Source organism: Tribolium castaneum, chromosome 3 (assembly GCF_031307605.1).
Source record: "Tribolium castaneum strain GA2 chromosome 3, icTriCast1.1, whole genome shotgun sequence".
In the NCBI taxonomy this organism is placed as follows: Eukaryota; Metazoa; Arthropoda; class Insecta; order Coleoptera; family Tenebrionidae; genus Tribolium; species Tribolium castaneum.
Genome location: NC_087396.1, coordinates 17,144,976 through 17,166,601, shown reverse-complemented (window position 1 = coordinate 17,166,601; position 21,626 = coordinate 17,144,976). Strand labels below are relative to the sequence as shown.

Sequence of the window (21,626 nt, the reverse complement as noted above, 5' to 3'; positions counted from 1 at the left end):
CCATGGAGCTAAATCTGTTAGTTATTTTAACGGCCGTTGCAATATTTATTCGACATGCCAACATTAATTTATGTCGAAAATAAAGAAATTTAAAATGACCACTTTACGATTTAAAAGTATTCCGAAACTGTTATTTCGCTGCAACGACGTAACATAAAGACAAGAAATTATTTGTACACCAAATTAGTGCATAAAGTCTGCAAAGTGTCGGCAAGTGGGGTGTTAGCTTCACTGAAGCTGTTCCAAGTTAACACGGGTATAGCGTTCCACAGATGAAACACTTACAAGCGATATTTCATTCAGGTTAAATTTAAAATAAAACAAATAAAAATGTAACTTTGTAAGAACATATAAATCACATAAACCGTTTCGTTTCTGTTTTGTTTTGTCTTGTCCTAGAAAGACAAAATTGTTTATATAAGACAAAATGAAGCAGAATTGATTTTATCAGTTTTTCTAAGATACAAAGTCGCTCCCAACTCAAATGTGGAATATTAAATCGCAAGTTGCTTAGCTTGAAATTTAAAATGAACATTTTCTCGCAACTGCAGCTTTCGATTAAAAATCTAGACGAATGCAGGTTTGTTATTTTCAGGTAAATATGAATTATAAATTCTCTCAGCCCACGTCGAACAAATATAAATAAAACCGTTCCTTCTGTAAACACGGTATCGTTTCATCCGTCGGTGTATCGCAGCGACAAAGCTGAAATATTTTTTTCAGGAATTTATCCAGTTATTTGCCTAACTAACTTTAGTAATATAATAGAACGTCAGTACTTCAGAAATTTACCATCAAGCCGCCACAAAGCGGCCGCAAAACAATTCAGCTCGCAATTTATAAGGCAGGATCAGTCGTCCTTTTCATTTCTCGGCGAGCCTTCATCGATGTTGACGTGGAGAACTTGTCCTAGATCTGGATAATGCAATCCGTATTGTGGTCGTGGCACAAAATACATAGAAATTGTTGATTAACAATGCTTTACTGACTTTAATTAAAATATAATTTCGGGGAAAATATCGAATTTTGAGGGTCGAAAAAGCCCAAGAAATTCTCCTGATAAGAATGTGAGCTGATGCTCTCGACTAGAACTTTCCAACTCTTCAAAAGAAGTTTAACTAACAACAAACATAAAACTTTTGCGATTTGGCCGGGACCTATAACGCTATTTTAAATCAGTTGTGTTTTTCGAGAGACAGCAGTTATTCCGGTGAGAATAATCGAAGTTTAATTTGCGCAAGGAAATACATGAGTTGGAGGCATAGGCGGGTTTATAGATTTAATCCTCCATATAACCTCTGAACTTATGCAACTTCAAACAAATTTTTATGTGTTTTCTTTGTTGGAGAAAGGAAATTGCCGCAGACCCTCACTAAATCGGAAGAGCTTTAGCCGTTTCTTATTTGATCAATGTGGGGAGCGAATGTGTGATAAACGTCGAGGTTTGTTAAAAATATTGTCTGTTCCGAAGAACAAAATGAGAAAAGGCTGCAACCCTTATTTTCTTATTTACTTGTTTACGTTGAGAAGAAAAATTTGCTTTATCTAAATAAGGAATTTATGTAGGTTAAAGCTTCTCGTTAAAATTAATTTAAATCGCTAAAGAGAAAAAAATTGGGTTGAGGGCACATTTAAAACTTGAGAAACTCTAATTTCTTATATCACTTTATTTAATCTTGAAAAAATTTACATTAAGGAAATAAATAGCAAGTAAGAGATTTTTTTCGTGTCCATTACGAGCTTGTGCTTCAAGAAAATGGTAATTTTCTCTTTAAAATAAAATAAATTGTGTTAATTAGAACCGCATTGTGTACCGCGGTTTTACATATTTACCTAATTTAAATAAAACAACATTTTTATTCCGTTTAAAATTTTCGAACAAAAATCTATGTTTACAACAAGAAACCCTTAAAACAAAAATACCAATATCAGCCGTTTTATGCATTTTTCTGTCCCCAAATAAAATATTCTTTTATCATTGTTTGTAGATATCAAAAATAAATCTGTTTATTAATTATTACTGTTGAACTGTTGCTTTTAACGTCAGCTAAAGCTTGACAGAATATAATTCGGATTATTTTCAAAAAATTAATTAATAAAGCATGTCATTTACGATGAAATATAGATTTGTGAAAATAAAATAAAACTGATGTCAGCTAATGCCGGCAGGTTGTGTGCATTTGACTACGCAAAACTTTGCTCATATAAAGTTGCGGACAATGAGTTGGAGTTTTAGATTAGCCCACGTAAAAAATGCACTTCGGCATTTGCGGCTTCGAACGAAATTAATTAAATTGAATGTTGAGGCGCTGGTAATTTACAGAAACAATGTGATGAGAAATTAGCAGTCAAATTAGAGAAAATCGCGTTTCCGGTAAGATAATTCAGGCAGATAGCGGCTCCAGCAGTTGTTTTGAGTGGAATTATGCATTGAAATTGCGTAGGAATGAACATTATAACTCACGTTGTGCTTCCAGAGTACTTTATATGCCTCAGGGTTAGCATTCACTTTGCATTCAAAGTAAACATCATCTCCTTCTTCGATGTCGTCCGGATTCAGGTTCGAGCCCAAAGACAGGTGCAGGATCGGCACATCTGAAACACAAAAGATTTTCAATCCGCTTTTCCTAGATTATCCGACGGTCTTTTTCCAATCGGCTCGTGGCTAGATTTTATATTGGTGTTTACGGATATTTGATTTTGTCAATCGACCCTTTTTTCGTACGCCCGACGGGTCGTCGACAACAAATCTACCAGATTTATACGAAAACGCGTATAAAAAAGAAATTTTAAAATTATAAAAATGAGGTCGTACAGAAGACGTTGAGTTTGACGGTGGCTTCCTCGACGCCGTTTTGCACCTGGTCATTTGAAGCCTTGCACGTGAGAGTCCTGCCGTTGTCCTGCCGCGTCAGGATGACAGACAAATTGGACAGAGTCACGTTGCCGTCCGGCGAGTTCTGCAAAAATAGTAAAAAATCAGAGTTTGAAGCAAAAATAATTGTGAAACGTTACCTCTTGAGTGTAATTATATTTTGGCGGAAGCAGCTCCTTGTTATCCATATACCACGTAATTTTAGCCGGAGGCCTTGATCCGAATGTTTGGCACGCTATTTCGTACAGCCTGTCGGCAGAATAGGGATTGTTGCTGCTCATTATCTCCACATGTAGTGGCCGAACTGCAAAAAACATAATTGAGAGACTACATTCTCTTTAGTTACATTCCGAATTTATTTTCTGCCTCAGAGGCAAAAACTTGCAATAAACACTAAAAAATCTCGCGCATTTTTTTATCTGGATGTTAAATTGTAGTCTCTGGTAGTGGCAGATTGCTGATTTGTCATGTCACCAAACCCATTTTAAAATGAAATATACCCCATGTAATAAAGCAATATTTCCAGCAGCGAAGCGAAATCATAGTGCCACTTACCGGCTCGAAGAGATTAAAAGAAACTTGTAAAAGGTTTCTTTGAAATCTCTTTGCGTGCAGCGAAATCAATAAATCTCGACTGCAACTTTAACACTTCTTCGACGTTTAAAGCAAAGGAAAATTAAGCGAGTTAGGGTGTAATTTAAGCCGGCCCTACATCCTCATTTACAAGTTAATGACTCCACATTAGATAAAGACTTCAGGCGAGCATTCTTTGCATGTATCCTGCTGGGAGCGCAGTTGACAGGAGAGCAGAGGAATGGTCCCACAGGATGTATGCCAGAAATATGCCTTACTGCGCCGTTCTGACCTTTTATCATGAATCACGATTAAGGCCGCATTTTCTTCCCCAAAAGAAATAAATTATCATCTCCCTTCGTGTGAAAGTATCGCTCTCAAATTTTGGGGTTTTTAATTAATGTATCTCCTGTAGCGTAATTGGTTTAATGTTCAGACACACGAGCTTTAAAACCGGAAGGACGATATCGTGCCGTAAAGTTTTACTCTCTCAATTAAAAGTAGAAGGGGTGCCAAAGATACGTTATTAAGTGCGATATTTAATTAAGACTTTCGTATATTTTTCCCCCTAACGGAGAAAACAAACACGGAATTTTATGGAGGTCGTAACCTGGAGAAATTATTTTTGGAGGAAGGTACACTCAAAGAGATCTGATTCAACCGAGCTCGAATAAAAAAAGAAAAAATGTGCACGCTAGGGTGCAGCCTGTTATGCACTTGATATTAATGGGGGTCAAACACGAAACTTTGGATTCTAACCTTTTTAAGTCCAGTCTTGTTTGCAAAGCCATTTGACAGCGTTAATATTTAATTTAGCATGTTTGCCTTGTGCTTCTAATTTAATTACATTTTTGCTTAAATTATTTGACCCAAAGTTGCGTCTTGCTAAAACTAGAAAACTTTCCAAAGATTTAATTTTCTAGTTAAGTTATTGAATTTTTTGCAGAATGAATCCATTTATCGCCGGTATAATTTCGTTGTCGGGTATTTTCCGTCTCGCAAATTCGATCTTTTAAAGTCGATTTAGCATCTCGATGTAGGCTTGAAAATGATGGGTAAGCATCGTCTTTAAACGGAATTAGGCTGAGTCAATTTCGATAATATAAATTTACGTCTCTTTTAAGAGGTTTTTATCAACAGGATAGGCAGTTAAAGAAGTGTAAGAGAGCCGAATGTGACTGGCACATCGAACGGGTTCATTACCAGTCGCTTCAGAAGAGATCTTATTCCAATCACACCGACACAAACAACGCCAATAATTGCTTGGGAAAGCGGAAATCCTTACAACTAAATCAACTTAGCCGGTGTTAGATTATTAAAACAGTATTAATCACTCGTGCTTCATTAATTTCGTAAGGAGAAGAAAGCGAATAAAAACCATCGATCGACGACCGAATCTTCGTACTTTGCATTTTAAACGATAGTTAACGCAAACACGACTTAATTTATTTTTATCAGCAAAGTTCAAGATTTTATACGTGATGAGGAGTTGCGATGGAGCGAAAAGTTGCATTATAAAATGGTTTCCGGGAAAAGCTTCGACCGAGTTAATTAATGCAAAATATAAAAGCAAAAATGTTACTAACTCTAGAGCGAACATTAATCCATTATTGTTTTCGATTTTGTGGAAGTAGACAAGAGAAGCCTCTGGCTGGAATATAATTAGAACTATTGGTTAACTAATATGTAAAAACTTCAGAAGCAATAAAAGCGGGGGCGGTTTAATTTAATTGCGTAAAAATACATAATTCTAAATTAACTATTCTGAGTTATAATAATTTAAGTACTTAAAGCACCATTAACTACACATTTTGAATTAAGTATTTTTTGACTGTTATTAGAGAATGCATTTCAAGTTAATGGCTCACATACAGTATTACCACTACTAATGTAACTATCCATTTGTGTTCAATTTTATTTAATTTCCTCCAATAGGTTTGTTAAAATAATAATATAAATGGGCCATAATTTATATTGATTTTTTACATTTTATTACTCAAAAAATGTTTCAAGTTGATGTGTTATAAAACCCCTGAGCCTAAGAAATGTATATTAATAGCTTACAATTAAAGATCTTTTTGAAAACAAAAGACTGATTTATATTGTTGATTAAACTTGGTGGAGGTACCAGACCAAAAACATTTGCTGTCCCGGCGCCTCCACCAAAATTTAAACGCTAATTTATAGTGAAATTAATTTTGTATTTTTAGTTAGTTTCATTAGTGTTTGTTAACTGTAAATGTAATCACTAATAAAATAATAAACCTAATTCAAACGTATGCTTTAGTCAAGTTTTTACGAAAGCATCCCGTTAGCTTAAGTAAAAATTGGGTTGAAACGTTCTACAAAAAATTTAAACTAGGTTTATTATTTGTAGGTTGGTTCACTGAATTCGAAATGTGTAATTCCAAGTTGAATAAAGCTTTTTATCAAAACCGGAAACATCAGGTTAATATACTCGTATAATATCGTAAAAGTGCCCGACGAATGCTTGTGTAAACCGGCATCTTTGTTAAAAAACCTTTCAGAGTTCTCTCAAACCAAGCCTGTAGATTGCTTGTAGAAATCACTGAGTCCGTTTTCGAGAGAGATCTCAAGTGCAAGTATCTTTCAGCAGCAGATCAGAGGCGGCTGCGGTCTCATTGATATTCTATGCGTGAAAACAGATACCGCGTTCCTGAAGTTCGTTTTCATGGTTTCTACAAAGAGCGGTTGGAGAACTTTTCCAGACAACTGTATCGTGCAAGAAATCGCCTCTTTTGGCAGGACCGAGGCCTGATTTTCCGACATTTTGTAGCGAAATTAAAATAATATGCATCCATCCGCTTGAATAAAATAACTCACATGCAAGTTATGAGACAACTTCCCTTCATGAATATTCATAGTTGGCAGTTCGGCCACTCTACAAAAGCTGTGCCGGGGAGAGCTTAAGTAGTAATTTCATTTCGCTAAACTGAATTAACAGGAATTAGTGTAAATCTTCGCTTTTTTAAAAATGGCCCGAAAACGAATTAAGAAAAATTTAATAAAAGGGAGTAATAAGCTTATTAAGTGGCACTTGCTTTGGTTAGACTTTTCTCTAAGCTCAGTGAATAACAATGAAAATTTTTCATTCCGCACTGAAAAGATTACAAGCTTCGCACTTTGAATTATAAAACAAAACGCCACAAAATAAATCTTCGATGGAACTGGAACAGGTTAGTGCACGAAAAATAAAAAAGCCGATTCAATCTACCTATTCCAACACACAATCATAGTGAATTAGTAGAAAATTCAATTTTCTCAACTGAATATCGATGAAAGCTCCACCTATAATTGCATGTTCACTCAACTGGTTTTTAATTAAAATTAGCTTTGGGTAACGAATAAATCGGCACTAATTCGATGTTTTTCACAAAAAATTGTTAACGAACAAACAAGATTAAACGTTGATCATTCCGGTGTGCTCCGGGAAACCACAAAACAAAACCTTAAAAAAATTCAATATCAATTTTATTTTAATTCAGTAAACACTTTTTGCTTGGTCAACAACGAATTTTATTTACTTACCTGGAGGGTAGGTTAATATTTCATTTTATTTCCAGTTTTAATTTAAAACTTTTATCATGAAATGTTAATCTCTATTTTACATCTTCATTTAATCTACAGTAATTAATCGGCTAATTCGTAGTTTATATTTGTTTTCTCTTATCCCTCTTTTCAAAAGTGGGCTATTTTGCTTCATCTGCTTCTTGCTGTTATTGTTTCCTGTTTTATCCAAGAAGTGCTGATACTAACAGCTTTATCATATTAGAGATAACGAGCATCGTGTTCTCTGTTTACCCACCTTGCAAACTTCAGCTTCAGATTTTACTTTCATTATTACTCTTTCAGAATTTGTTACCAAAATAACTGTCACGTAAGTGAACATTGATTGATTGCTGGGACATATAATTTTTGAAAATGCTGTCTATTTAGAAAATTGTTCGTCACACTGATTGAGATGAAGGGGGAATTTCTATTCACGACGCAATGCGTCATTGTGGATCGCTCACCGGCGAGAAAAATTTCTTAATGTATGAAATATTCTTTTGAAAATGGGGGAATAGATGCAGCTCTAAAGCAGACGTGTGTCTTATATAAAAGATTTGAGAGCTCTGAGAATATTTTAATTTCGAAAATGCATGGGATCAAATCACTGCTTGAGTAAAGGTATCGATCTAGGCAGCACGGGGACGCTGTGCTATTGATTTTTTACTAATTTAGATAAATTTGATTACGTTCATGGGTGTGTTGCTCTAATTTGCATTTCTTACTGCTCTTTTAGAACGAAGCAAGCATTTACGCTTTCTTGTAAATAATAAGGAATAATCATTTGTTTTGGTATTGAAAGACTGGTATAAATAAGATTTGTAATGTCTGTTATTAGGTATAGGGGTAAATGGATATTAAACGGTCTTTAGATAGATTACATGTAGAAATGCTAATTACAGCAATTATGTCAATAGTAGAAAACCTTTGGGCATGTAGGCACGTCCACAACATATCATTTCGATAAGAATCGACAATTGCGGCAAATGAACGAACCCCGGCTATAATTTTTGTCGTATTCGTGACAACAGCAATGTTTGTGCGTAATTAGCACATAAAGGAGCCGGTCTGGTGTCGATAATTTCGTCGCATTTAAAGTGAATTAGTGGACGAGGGCGCAAGGTTCTGTTCCATTGAACTTGCAGACATAGTAAATCCGTCGGTAACGGAGCTAATCTGCATAATGGCTTGTGAATATTGCCAGTGCTGCCACCACAGAGAACACGGGACTTCTGTAACCTGACCGATAAATTATCCGAAACGTCAAAACGCGGCTTCACGCTGCACTGCCTCACGCCTCGGTATTTCCCCGAAGATATTTCAATTATTTCCGCGAGAGGTGTGCGGATCGTAAATAAAACCTGGCGTGTTTGCATCCAATTAAAACGCTAATTATTTCGGAATAAAAGATTAAGCGTAATTGCCTCGAACATGTATCATAGGAAGACGAGAGTGTCGGCGCGTTTCTTTAATTAAAATTTATATCGCCGCATTCGATGAGGCAACGTGAGCTTCAATTTCGTCCGTTAAGGCGCGATAATAAGCTCTAGACACCAGAACCTTGCAAAATTTTAAAATTGAGACAAATCAGAACTTAAGCGAGGACAGCGTGAATATGCTGATGGAACGGGACGTTACACAGCAATATTTCATAAAATCTACGTTTCCGTGCATCCATTATACGTGCCATATGCAGCAACCGCGGCCCTGCAGGAGCCGGTCTGTGATAGGGACGCTCGCAGGATATGGATATTAAGGTTGCAGGAATGTATATACTATTTCCGTTATATATACGATTTTGTGCGGTCTTATCAGCGCTCTTGCTCCACTGTATGAAAATGCATTCAAATCGTACATTAGCATATTCAAATGTACTATCTGGAAAAGGGGCAAGAAAAAATACGAGCGGCTCGAATTAAGCACGAGCTGTGGCCTAACAAAATAACTAACTGACAAAACAGACGCGCCAAGTCACAAAATTAACATTTTTTATATTGCCACAAAGTCCGCCAATCGATACAAATTATGAAAGTGCTGGTGGCGAAATATCAGTTGTCGCACCCATTTGTTGATGTTGATGACAGCTCTATACAAACCCAGCAGTCACAGCTTGACTTTGCACAATAAGCACCGGATGCTAGTAAAAGGACACATTTGCGACTAGTTTTGTTGAGGCGAGAAAGAACTAAAGGCTTATACAAACGGTGTCTTTTACAAACGGAACAGAACCAAAGTGGGGCCTTTAAAACACAACAAATTGTCTCTAAATAAAATATTACACGTTATATATTGTACCGCTTTGAAATTTGCCGCCCACAAGCTTTGAGCTGGACCTGAAATATGTAAATACACTTTGTTCAAATTAGAAGTTGAATTATTAAATTATTAATTATTAAATCACAAAGCCACAATTTTGTAGTTTTTCGTACAATAGTTTGGAAAACTCTAAGGAAAGCCGAGGCAACTGTCTAGCACAGACTGCTCCAGTCTGTATTATTCAAGAAAAAACGCATTGCAGAGCTAGTCAAAATTATTTTTCTCGGCACCAGATGTGCACTCGTCTGCAGCAATAAGAGCAAAACTTCCCACCTATGTCCGTTGATTGCTTTTAATTTTTGTTCGTTTTCTACAAAAAATATATATCTGATATGACTGGGATGCTTTGTAATTTTTTGAAGCAAGAAAATAATATTTTTTCTCGTTATGAAAAATGGCAAACGAGGAGCGCTTTAACATACGCAACTTATTTTGAAAATGTCGGTACACGATGGTTAATAATTTACTCCAAACACGGGTCGCGAATGGTCAAGGTTGCGTTTGCTGGCGGAAATATCGATCCCACACTATTAATTTTTAATTAAGAAAACACTTCCTTCAACCACTTCCAAAACTCAAAACAATGAAGTTCATAAATAAAGCAGTTTAGCCGTCGGTCAACGTAATTACAAATAACTTAGCAAGTTGTCAATTCGGTGGAATTCCAAAATAATGATGCAATTTAGTTAGGAAAAGACGCGTGTCCCAAAATAGGGTCAAATTTCGTGGGCGAGGTCGTGTGTGGCGCCGTGGTCGTCCACTGCACAATCTGCAAGCATTAATATTTATTGCCCACTTTAATCTCTGTCACGTACGTTATCCGAATGCGGCTTACGACTTGTCTTTGATAATTTTCATTTTGAAAAATTATTTCAAGTGTTGTTTTGCGTACATTATTTCGCTTTAGTACAGCAGCCGTCAGACTGCAAATGAACAGAATAAATTAGAAGCGTAGACATGATGTTGGCCGATTATTACGAAACCCCACAGCCTCCAATTAAACGGAGAAACAGCAGGTGAAACAAATAATACAATCACTTCTACAGGCGGAGTATTTATATTTAGTTCTAATTATTTCATTGCGCCATTAAAATCCAAACGATCGGTTTAAACTACGACCGGATTAGGAAGTTGATATTTGCACGAGTGATCCTTGATGAAGTTAAGAAAAGCTCGCTCGAGCACGTTGGTTAACCAGACGCTAACCTCCATATTTCCTTTTAAGCCCTTTTAATGTTTGTCTTGCAATCCTTGTGTTTTCTTCAAGATGACTACCACTCGGGTTCGGGTTTGTATTAAGTTTTTCTCGAGGGTAACAAGTGTGCTTCAGTGTCGCGATTTTTCTGTTTATTTACATAGAGCACAAGTCTTATTACACAAATTTATGTTAGCAAACCAAATAGCTAATTTTCAAGTAAATACTCGTACTCGTATATAGTTCTAATTCTTTAAAGGACGTAATAAAAATAAAAGCAATATGTCAAATGGCTTGCAAGAATTACTATGAAGAACAAATCCAAAATACTAAATATTGTTAACAAAATTTGTGGTTAAACAAAAAAATGTAGTGACACACGGCTCAAAATTTGAATATGCAATTATTCCTGAAAAGCTAAAAATAGCGCAAGTTATTCTTCTGTGTACAAAAAATCACTTAAAATTAATTTTAAATTATTGGCCTCTTATTCTCGTTTACTAAAAATTTTTAAAACGTAATATCTTCTCAAATTGTTAACTTTTTAACTATTGAGTCAAACCAACACGCATAGGTATATAAAGGATAAGTTTGTATTTAATAGAGCTGCTATATTTAATTTTACTAAAACTCTACTAGACAGATTAGAAGAAAAAAGTTGTCTTGAGAATTTTCTTAGATTTCTTTAATTGCTTAAATCAGTGGTTCCCAACCTTGTTCATCTTGCATCTTTTAAAATCCGACAGAAATTGGCGAACCCCCTGTATATAAATAGTGAATTTATTTTTTTTGTTGCTCATTTTTAACTAAATGAATCTTAATAATTACGAATTAACAAAAAAAAAACTAATATATAATTCAGTATATTTTGAATTCTATTTTATTTTTTTTAATTTTAAAACTAGTAACAGTAAATATTATGTAAAAGATGTTTTTTAAACAGACATGTTAAATAGTTCTAACGATAGTACCGTAACCAATTCATTCGTAGTAATTTTAGTAAAGCAAGTCAGATCCAGTGTTTGATTTATTTTGAAAAAAAGATATTGTGTTATAAAAATCTAAATACAAAAACACAAATACTAAGACCAATAACAGTTTTTGAAGTAAATTAAAGTGCTTAAAAAAGCTTAAAAAAGCACACAAAAAGTGCTTAATTTACATTGCAATTCCAATTTTTAACAAGAACGTAACGAAAATGGAAAATATTCATGTGAGACAGAAAGCAATTAACTGAAGGTGGCTGAATTCATTGCACTTTACTAAGAAATAACAAAAATGCCATTTTTTAAATTGAGAAAAACTTTGAAATTACTACAACTTCCAACCCATTTCAGTTCAAATAAATTACAGAAAACTGATAGCCAATGTTAAAAAATAAATTTCATTAAAATTTTTGTACCTACGAAAAGCCCATAATATTGCACAATATTATCTCTGTTTCTATTAATAAGTTTTGGGTTCTGTTTTTATAGACATAAAGCGGTGAATCTGTCTTCAGGTGCAACGCGTTCAACAAATAGAACTCAGTCTAGAATCCATAACAATTTAAATTTTTATGAATCTTCAACATGAAAAAATAACTAATTTTTTAAAGAAATTTACAACACTTTTTTTGGCGAACCCCCTTTATACACATCGCAAACCCCCAGAGGTTCACCGGTTGGGAAACACTGTCTTCGATCAACAGTATCCTAATAAGTAAATGAGACAAATACGACATAAGAAAAAATATGTAAACTGGATCACGTCTCACCTTAATAAATATAAAAATATGTACCAACAGGCAATAACAGCACAAAACAATAATTCAGTTTCTGCATGTAATAAATTGATGAAAATAAATAAAATATTATTATTCTTATATATTATTATATTATTATTATTATTATCTTTGAAAATACGTACCACAAATTAACAGAATAAAACAATTAACAGAGTTATCTATGCGAGCTAAGTGTATCTGTAGGAGTTTTTTGGTTGGTGTCTTTTGACATTTCGTGAGTGTGGAAAAGCTCGCCCGTTGCATATTTGTGTCAAAGTGGGGTCATCAATTCCGCGTTATTGTTCTTGTAAGAATACAGCGGCGCATTTTCCGGCGAGTATTCTTCCAATCCATCACAGCTGTCGATGGGTACTTACAATATATTTCGATGGACGTTGTGGCCGACACCGGTTGACTGATGTTGTTGTTGGAAGCTTGGCATGTAAAAGCGGCGTGCTGATCGGCCCTTCGCAAGCCTTTGATGACGAGTTGGTTGGAGCGCACGTTCTGAAATCCACTGCGGGTCTCCGTCGATTCTATAAGCTTCTCACCACGCCACCATTTTATCGTCGGCTCCGGTTTGCCTGGAAATTGCAAATTGGCCACGTTATTATAGGACGCTTTCTACGATCTTTTCTCGAATTTATTCGAATTAGAGGAAACAACTTATAACTTGGTTTTCTGCCTCTAGGGTTTCTCAAGTCGACCGACTCAAAAATTTATTTGTTGGTAAACTTGGCCAACTTTCGGCTGCATAAGATCAAGTGCCGCAAGCGAGCAGTTGTCTTACTTATTATTAAAAGTATTCTGGTGTTCAAAGTTTTTAATGGCAAACAAAGTTATTTCACTTTTTTCAAAACTAAATTTTACTATTTACTAATTTTAACCCCAGACTGGTGAACCTTGTTAGTGGTGGTGACGGTAATGTGAACATTATGCTTGAATGTTTTATTGTCTAGAAAGATTCCACCTCACTAATGTTGCAGCATTAAGTAATTCAATTTATTTTTCGTCTAAACCTGTTGCCTTATTAACAAAAACAAACAAATTCTTTTAATGCAAATTTGGAGGAAGAAAAATCGTCTTGTTTTATTCCGGCACTTGATAAATTCGGTGCAAAATAGGAGCGATTGAAGTTTGTGTTGTCAGCGACACTTGGCGAGTTAAAACAAGGAAATAAATTACTTTTAAACTTAGTCTAACGGGTCTCATATGTAAGAGAGAATGGAAAACAAATAAAAAACGAAAAGAAGAAAAGTGCGAACCGTTCAGTTCACTTTGGAATGCAAAACGGACACAAGAAAAGACTAGTGGAATAAAAGAGAAAAATACACGAGAAACTACCAGCTTTAAGCACTTTAAAATGTATTCACTGTCGAATTTTATGTCTCGAATGTTTTCAGACGATCAATTTAAAGCAGATCTTATAAATTTCGTGATTCGGTTTTTTTTGTATAAAAAATTAAAATAAATTGAGAGCTTTCCGGAAATCTCGGTTTTCTCAAAGGGCTTTTATAATAATAAGATTTAACTTTGCTAAGTGGCTCGGGAACTCTCGGTAATTACAAGAATTGTGGAGAAAAATAAACATTTTCGGTTCGCGGAAAAGCCAATAACAATGAGTTTTATTACAATACTCCAAAGATATGATGCTACTGTATCTTTATGCTTGTTTCAAATAAAATCCAATTACAGTACGTGGGAGCTGAAGATGTTCATACAAATTTTGCTACCGTTTATTTAACCACTTATTAGTATTGGAATAATCTTCTCATTTACCCTTTACAAAAAAATTTAAACTCCATCATTTAAAGGGGCAAAATATTATAATGTTACAACTTTTAACATGAAATGCTGCTTTACAGATGCCACATTCAAAGTGAGAGGCTTTTATGTATGTTTTCTGGATTATTTCGACAAGTTTAGTGTAAAGTAACTGCATCTCATTTAGTTAACACGTGTACCGTAAATTGCCAAGAAGCATATTGTTTACGCGAGTAACGTACTAAGAATGTTCTTTTAGTTTCGTTTCAGCTCCATTGGTTAAAATTCTATTCATAGAATTCTTTTGAAAGTGTTTATCGATCCAGACTGGCCGTAAGGATCGAATAATAACGCACAGCTCTTTGTGGTAGTCGCACTGGTCAATGATTGTGTTTTCAACGAGCGTTAATTATTCGTTAAGCTCTCCAATGTGTTGTATATTTTAAAAGCTTTGACATTAAAAGAACCCACAAATGATGTTTGAAATACTTTATTTATTGTTGCAAGTGCTTATTATAATTAACGGAACTAATTTTCATAATGGCTGAAAGCTAAAATTTCTGGAAACATGCATTGCAATAATTGTATTATTCGGTCTACATGTTGAAACAACAGGTAATAAATTAGTTTGCTCTGGAGTCTATCGCAATAGAGAAATTATTTGCCTGATTTTTCCGTGTTTTTCGTGAAATAAAATGTTGATGGGAAACAATTTATTTCACCGTTGTCTGGCAGCAGAAATTTCCATAAACCTCTTTTGGCACATTAGCTCCGCGAGAAACAGTGTCGAATTTGTATCATCTCGCTCCCGAGTTGTTGATTTCCTTGTCACTAGCAGAACTATAAACTCAACAAGAGAGTCTTACAACTCGAATTTGCATCCTCCATTAGTGTCATTGTTAGGAAAGACATAGCAAGATTTAATCTCGTAAAATGCAACTACTTATTGCCGTTCCGGAGATAACATTCGAAGCACACCTCCCAACAATACAAACTTCTGATAACAGTTGCCCTCTGGATTAAAAGGCAAAACAGCGTCGAGAGGTGTAATGGGCCGTAAACCATATTTCACAGTGTTCCCAAACCCGACCTTTGGACTCGGCGAGTCTGCTGGAAATCGGACTATTACTATCGCCTCTTTGTTTAGAACATCCTTGCTTCGATAAATTAAGCAAAAAGTGCTTCCTAGTCCCGGAAATAAACAACACAAAGCTAATTACTTGTCAAAAATCTTCAAATCAGACAAAACCGCACGGTTTCGCACGTTTTGCTTATTTAATCTGAGTTAAATGGATATGAAAGTGCTTTAAAGTGGATTTGGTAAATGTTTTGTACGGGATTATATTGAAACAATAACTCTCATTGTTGCACATTACCAGCACGATCCCACTGTTGCAAATTTTAATTTGTATAAACAAGAACAGCGAATATTATTTTATTGTTAAAAATTTTGTTCCGCCGAGAATTAAACACGACCCACTATTTACTTCAATTTTCAACATCCATTTGTTTTATTTTAACACGTTAGTCGTTGGCCAGTGTTACTTCCAATTGTAACATAAACAATGATCAAAAGAACTGTGTCGCTTAAAAAGAACAAATCAATAATAGACCCCTTTGTGTGCAGTGTTACAATAAAAACCTCGATGAGAGCATAATAATTAAACGCGACTGTCCTTTACAAAAAATGCTGTTTTCAGTTGGCTTAACAGCAGATTTTTTTCTTAAATTTTGTGAATCAGGAAATCTAGTTTTCCAGAACAACAGTGTGCTGAACATGTCTCTATTCTCATTTCAGATTGTATCACCGCTCCAGACCGACCTTTGGCGAAATAAGAGAAATTTCTTAATGAAGGAGCCATCCGACAATGTGTGCAAACACTCCCCAGCCATCGTCGGGTTCATTAATCGGCGTCGTATTTTAGCCTGAGCCTTGTAAGCCAAAAACTGTAAACTAGGTGCCATTTAGGCAGAAACTGCAATTTAAGTAAATAAATAACGCAAAAGTTCTAACTTTGAACATTAAACGGCACACTCGAGCAGACAATATTTAACTTTCGCTACAAGAGTAGACACCGAGGTACCGTTGTCACGTATACGAGCCCACTTAGTTACTTACATCGCACATGTTCTCCCAGGAGGCGCCGGAACGAATGTACGTGGTGCTACGTACAACATAATAACTTCCAGGCTATACAACATAATAACGCAGCCACAAACCAGCCAAGGTTGACAACCCTTTTCCAATTCCTCGCAATTCGATAAAAATTTTCGGCTCTAAAAGATGCTTTTTGTTGCTTTGTGCCGATTTTTCTTTGAAATTTTGTATAAATCATGTTTGAAATAATTACGTATCCAATTAACAGAAAAATCTAATTCCTCTCATACCCTTATTAAAAAAGGATCAAAGGGAAAAATATTCTCGGCATGTAGTCTAATTATCTCAAATCAGCGATGTTAATAGGATCTCCCCATTATAATTAATCACAAAATTGAGCTCCGTAATCATCAAAATGTATATCTCATTCAAATCAAAAGCAAATAACTCTCTATGTTCTATTACATGAAATCCAGGTTCTTACGCATGCGAAAACGGCAATTGCAATTTCCTTGTTAAGCTGTAATGCCGTTGTGTAACAACAATTCAAGTGTATAAATTAAATTTTAGAATACAGACACAACAGAATTAACTAGATTTATTTGTTTTAGACACAATTGCACAATTAATTGGTTGTAATAAAATTATAATTAGGTGAATATTTTCCAACTGCACGAAAAGTTCTGCACAATTGACTCATTTGCTTTCTCTTATGTTAGCTTAATATTCATGTGCATGTTCCGTTACAATTTACAAAGAAAATGTATACGGGTTACAACAAGTTTTAGGATGATTCAGCTAAAACCAGACACACCTTAACAACTTTATCACTGCGCGACATAATTGTGACGAATTAATTTATAAAACTTTGAGAATTCATTTGGGGAAAGTTTCGTTATTTTCTTTCACAAAAAAACCTCGAGGCTTTGATATGTCGAAATTAAAACCAAACGATGTAAAAGCGATCATCTTGAATACAAGTGAATTAATTGCTTTTTTGTTTCCAAAGGTCCACATTTAATAAAATCAATAAACAATTACTAAACCTCGAAGCATCTCTAATTAATTTCTGGAAAGTCCCTCTCTAAACCGGTGTTCCTTTGAGAATTTAGTACCGACAAACAATAGATCGCTATTCTTTATGACTTCAATATTACAGTTCATACGAGGTGTCCTCCCCTGGCGGCAATAAAAATCGTCAATTCGAGGAGTAACCAATGAGTTGGGTTTATTTCGTCGGAAAATTGTTTTAATAATGCCGTTCGAAAGCTCCCATTACGAATCAGCGCGTTTATTGCAAAAATCCCTTGAAGTTTCGCCAGTTGAATGCGTCTCTTAATGAATGAAGACCGGCGTAAAAAATTCGGGTTATTGGAAAACAGGAGCCACTGACCAAACAATAATTGTTAATATCGTAAATCAACAAAGGCCGGAACTTAATAAAGCCAAAGTCATCTCGTTTTATGCTTTCATATAAATTAGTGTCTTTAATAACAGCGAGGCCGAAGAAATCGTACAAAAATCAATAAGAGCGTGTGGAAAACGGAATTGGACTCACCCCCAGTAACAAAACAAGTTAATTTCATGTCTCCTCCTTCTTCGTAGGGACCTGCCAGAGATGGAACCTCTTTACCTCGTTCGTCGAAAATGGTCGGTTTTTGCGGAGGAACTGCAAAAAATTACTAAATTAATGGCATGTGAGAGGGCTTAGATTGACGGCGAAAAGTCCAACTGGACGCTAATTTATGCATTCGCACAGCACTAATGGAAAAGTTCAACTGCAAAGTCGCAGGATTCGACCTTAAAAAGTTTTAATGGGCAATTAATGGCACTTTTATTACAAGACTTCCAACTTCATTCAAAACTGTAGCAAAAATATCCCCAGTTGACAAGTGAATAATTCAACAATAGACATTTCACTATTTGCGTACCTCTATTGTAATCGGGACACGAGAGGGATAAAACATCTTTGTTTGCTCACATTAAATATCCATTCATCGACTGATTGTATTTTGAATACGCCTGTGTAGCACCCAGTGGGTGGGATAAATAATTATTAAATATGAATAAATATTCCAGAGTTGTAGGCGAACAAAAGCATACATATTTGCCAAAATCCGCAGTTAATAAAAAATATCCAACATAAAAGAAAAAAACGCGTTTTCTTGTTGCCCTAACCTGCTCCTCCAGAACAAAATTTATATTTTGTTTTCAGTGATTTTATTGAATAAAAAATGTAATCTGTGTACCAATGAAACACTAAACTGGAAGAATAAGAAAGAAAACATTTCTTGATTCCAGGAAATTTGCCCTCTCACAATTTTAATTACTAACAGTTTTTGTTGAAGGTTGGTCGTAATGTTAGGTTTGAGTATGTGTTGAGGAAATGCATCCCGGCTCATGTCCGTAAAATGTATCCCTCTATCTCATCCCGCGAACACTAAGGACAATAATCCCTTCCCTTTAAACATACAACAACTTGTTAACGAGTTTGAGAGATGTGGAGTTCCTCAAATTCAAGCAATACTTTACTCGGCACTGCATAATGCTCGGAAATAATTTCGCCAGAGAATTAAATACTTCGCAACAGTATCAGGAAAGTTAGTTGCAATCACAATTCCACTAAAGCGATTAATACATCCCTGCATTCGCAAGAGGCCTAATTTTCCCAGCGATATTTTAATGTGAATGGCCCATCAAGAATGCCTTCAATACGAAACTCCCGAAAGTGAGGCAATTTCGTATCATTTGTTATTTATTAAGCACAAGTACGGCTGTTGCGATACCGAACGTTTAAACTTTTTAATTGAGCCTCTCGCATGCGATGCTTCATTCGAATATACACGCGATTACCCGAAACTTTGAAATTTTCCGGTCTAATAAAATTATACTTGAGTGAGGGGTAATTTCGCGAGAGCGGCTTTCTTATTCGTACAGGGTAAATACAAATAAAATTGGGTGGGTTTACGTCGCTCTGTATTTATTTTTAGACGATTATATTAGAGTATATTGGAAAAATTTACATGCGGAACATCAAGAACGGTTTCCCGGAAAGCCCGGAAAGTAGTCATATACAAAATTTATTCAAAATTAGAATTACCACAATAACCCGATAACTGAATCTATTTTCTCTATCAAACATTAACTGACATTGATTGATGACTTTGTAATAAAACTTCATGATGTAAATTTACTTAGTTATGATTCCAGGGAGAAGTGTAAATTATCGATTCACAATAAATTACGTCTGTTTTAATAAATTATGAAAGGCCAATCACATTTTCTCAGACCCCTCCTAACAAATTATAAATTTATGAAATTTTCTTATACTTTTTTATGAAAATCGAGAAAAAGTCCAACACTTTAACTTCTCATTCATATTTCATAAGCAAAGTTTCCTTGCAGCTTGTTTGACATGATGAGAACAGATTTATTAGCTCGTTCAAAAATCCATTTTTATGAAATTAGAATTTAATTCAAAAATACCCAACCCCACTTCAAGTATAACTTGTTGGTAACTATTCGAGTCTTTTGGGTTCAGGCCTCTCACCATTTATCATTTCTAACGCTTGAGGTCAACAGTAGCCAGAAAGTAAGTGCCTCTTTTGTCGAAGGAAACCGTACCCAATCATAAATACCGCATTGCGATTGAAATATCGTCATTTTTCATTCAGATTCGATGAAATAATGCAGGAGATTGGTTTTCAGTTTGTGGGACATAATCAAATCAGCAACTCCTCGTGAAATTATTGGCGCTTTTTATTAAACTGGGGTTGCGGTTGGTATTGTGGGACTTAATTTTAGACAGCACTTTTAATTTAAACGCATTTCAAGGGAGTAATGTAATAATGGAAGAATTGCGCGGAATTTTCGACCCAATTGGAAAATTTTAATTATTCCGATTTAATTTTTGGTTAGTGTGTTAATTTGTGTAACGGTTTAGGCTGTGTGAGTCCCTTCGAAACAGAGCAAAATCCGCTAAAGTACAGTGAGGCAGTTCTCAAAATCAATATACGGTTGGCGTCAGGTGGAAAATACGCGCCAAACCAGCTTCTCATACAGATCACAGCTTCCATTACTAAACTTTCATTATTTCTCGTTCGTATTCAAATAACAAACTTCTTTTATAGCTAAAATGGAACTTTACCAAGTTTATACCGGTGAAAATATGGAAGCTGTCGAGCGTGATTCAGGAGCCATCACGGCGACGTTTATTTGACTAAAAACTACCTCTGTGATAGATTTATATCCTTGTTGTGACGCGAATAATGACGCCATTAAGGTGTGGCAAAATTAATTGAAGCCGGTGCGTTATTCGACTAATAATAAAGCAGTTGATCAATTCGAGATGATAAAAATTAACTCCGATTCGACGATGAGCATTTGCATGTTAGCAACAATTCACAACATGGCGAAACCGTGACGCTCCTTACAAACACCGCTTAAGCATCTGAGTGTTACGTGTTACGCTGTCGAATCTGTTCGTTCTTGTTGAAATGTGTCTCGAATTGTCTGACGGAGCGAAGTAGAGCAGTTCAGGGAGTTCGGAGTCGTTTTTGTCGGGACTGACGTACAGATCTAGGCTTTGATGATGAAGGAGGAAACTGTGTCATATTGTTGGTGCCAAAGTTTAACCCGGGTAAAAAAATGGGTTCAAATTTCCTGTTCTATGTAGAAGAAAAAAATGCTGACTTCACCTGATCTAGTAATTTTTAGCATTTTTTCTTTCAATTTTTTTAGCTATACGGAATGACCTCAAACCCAGTTACTGAGTTATTCTAAAGCTTGAGTATAGAGTAAAACGGATCGAAGGAGTTACGTGTATACAGAGTATTCAAATTAATTTAGCATAATTCATATTCATATATTTTTGCCCGCTATTATGTTTTTTCGCCACATTGGCTAGAAGGGGAGCATTTCCCTCGGCTCCACACAAAGAGCAATTTATGTAAGCCCCTATCTTGCCGTATTCATAAGGTTAGGAAATTTCCACGTCTCTCGATATTGTTCCGAAAATTGCAAAATAACTAAGCATTGATGCTCCCAGCTCACCTATAACTGCCAGCTTTACTCTCAAGTTCTTCGTCGGCGATCGTAAATAATCGATGCGACATCGATACTCCCCCTCGTCTTTTTCATTGATGTTGTCTATGTTCAACGTGGCAGGATCTGTCATTGTCCTGAAAAAAGCTCGCTGGCCCAAATTGCTATCCTGCCAATGCTTCGGCGTCGTTTTGTACGGCCCTCTCGTGTCGTAACTGTAACACAGATAAAATTGGTGCTAAATCAAATTTGCTTTATAAACTTCATTGCCGACATAAATAAGCTAAGGCGCTTTTCGGCTTTATTATCCCGAAATGCTACCACGAAACTTGCTTGTCTCTTTCAATACTTCCGAAGTTTGCTAAAAGGGTTATGAAAAAATTACTAAATAAAGGTTATTATTCGAGGGCTAGTGTTCAAACTTTCG

General features: G+C 35.5%; 1 protein-coding gene across 3 annotated transcripts in view; it reads right to left on the bottom strand.

Annotated features, from left to right (window-relative positions):
* side-VI (sidestep VI) overlaps positions 1-21,626 on the bottom strand; it is a 137,079-nt gene that overhangs the window by 11,046 nt on the left and 104,407 nt on the right. For all 3 annotated transcript variants that reach the window (XM_008201546.3, XM_008201548.3, XM_015982029.2), the window contains exons 4-9: positions 21,209-21,414; positions 17,715-17,825; positions 12,672-12,878; positions 3,016-3,179; positions 2,816-2,960; positions 2,465-2,595 (exon numbers count right to left, since the gene is read on the bottom strand). In XM_008201546.3, coding sequence (XP_008199768.1) covers positions 2,465-2,595; positions 2,816-2,960; positions 3,016-3,179; positions 12,672-12,878; positions 17,715-17,825; positions 21,209-21,414 — 964 coding nt within the window. The remainder of the gene's footprint in view (positions 1-2,464; positions 2,596-2,815; positions 2,961-3,015; positions 3,180-12,671; positions 12,879-17,714; positions 17,826-21,208; positions 21,415-21,626) is intronic.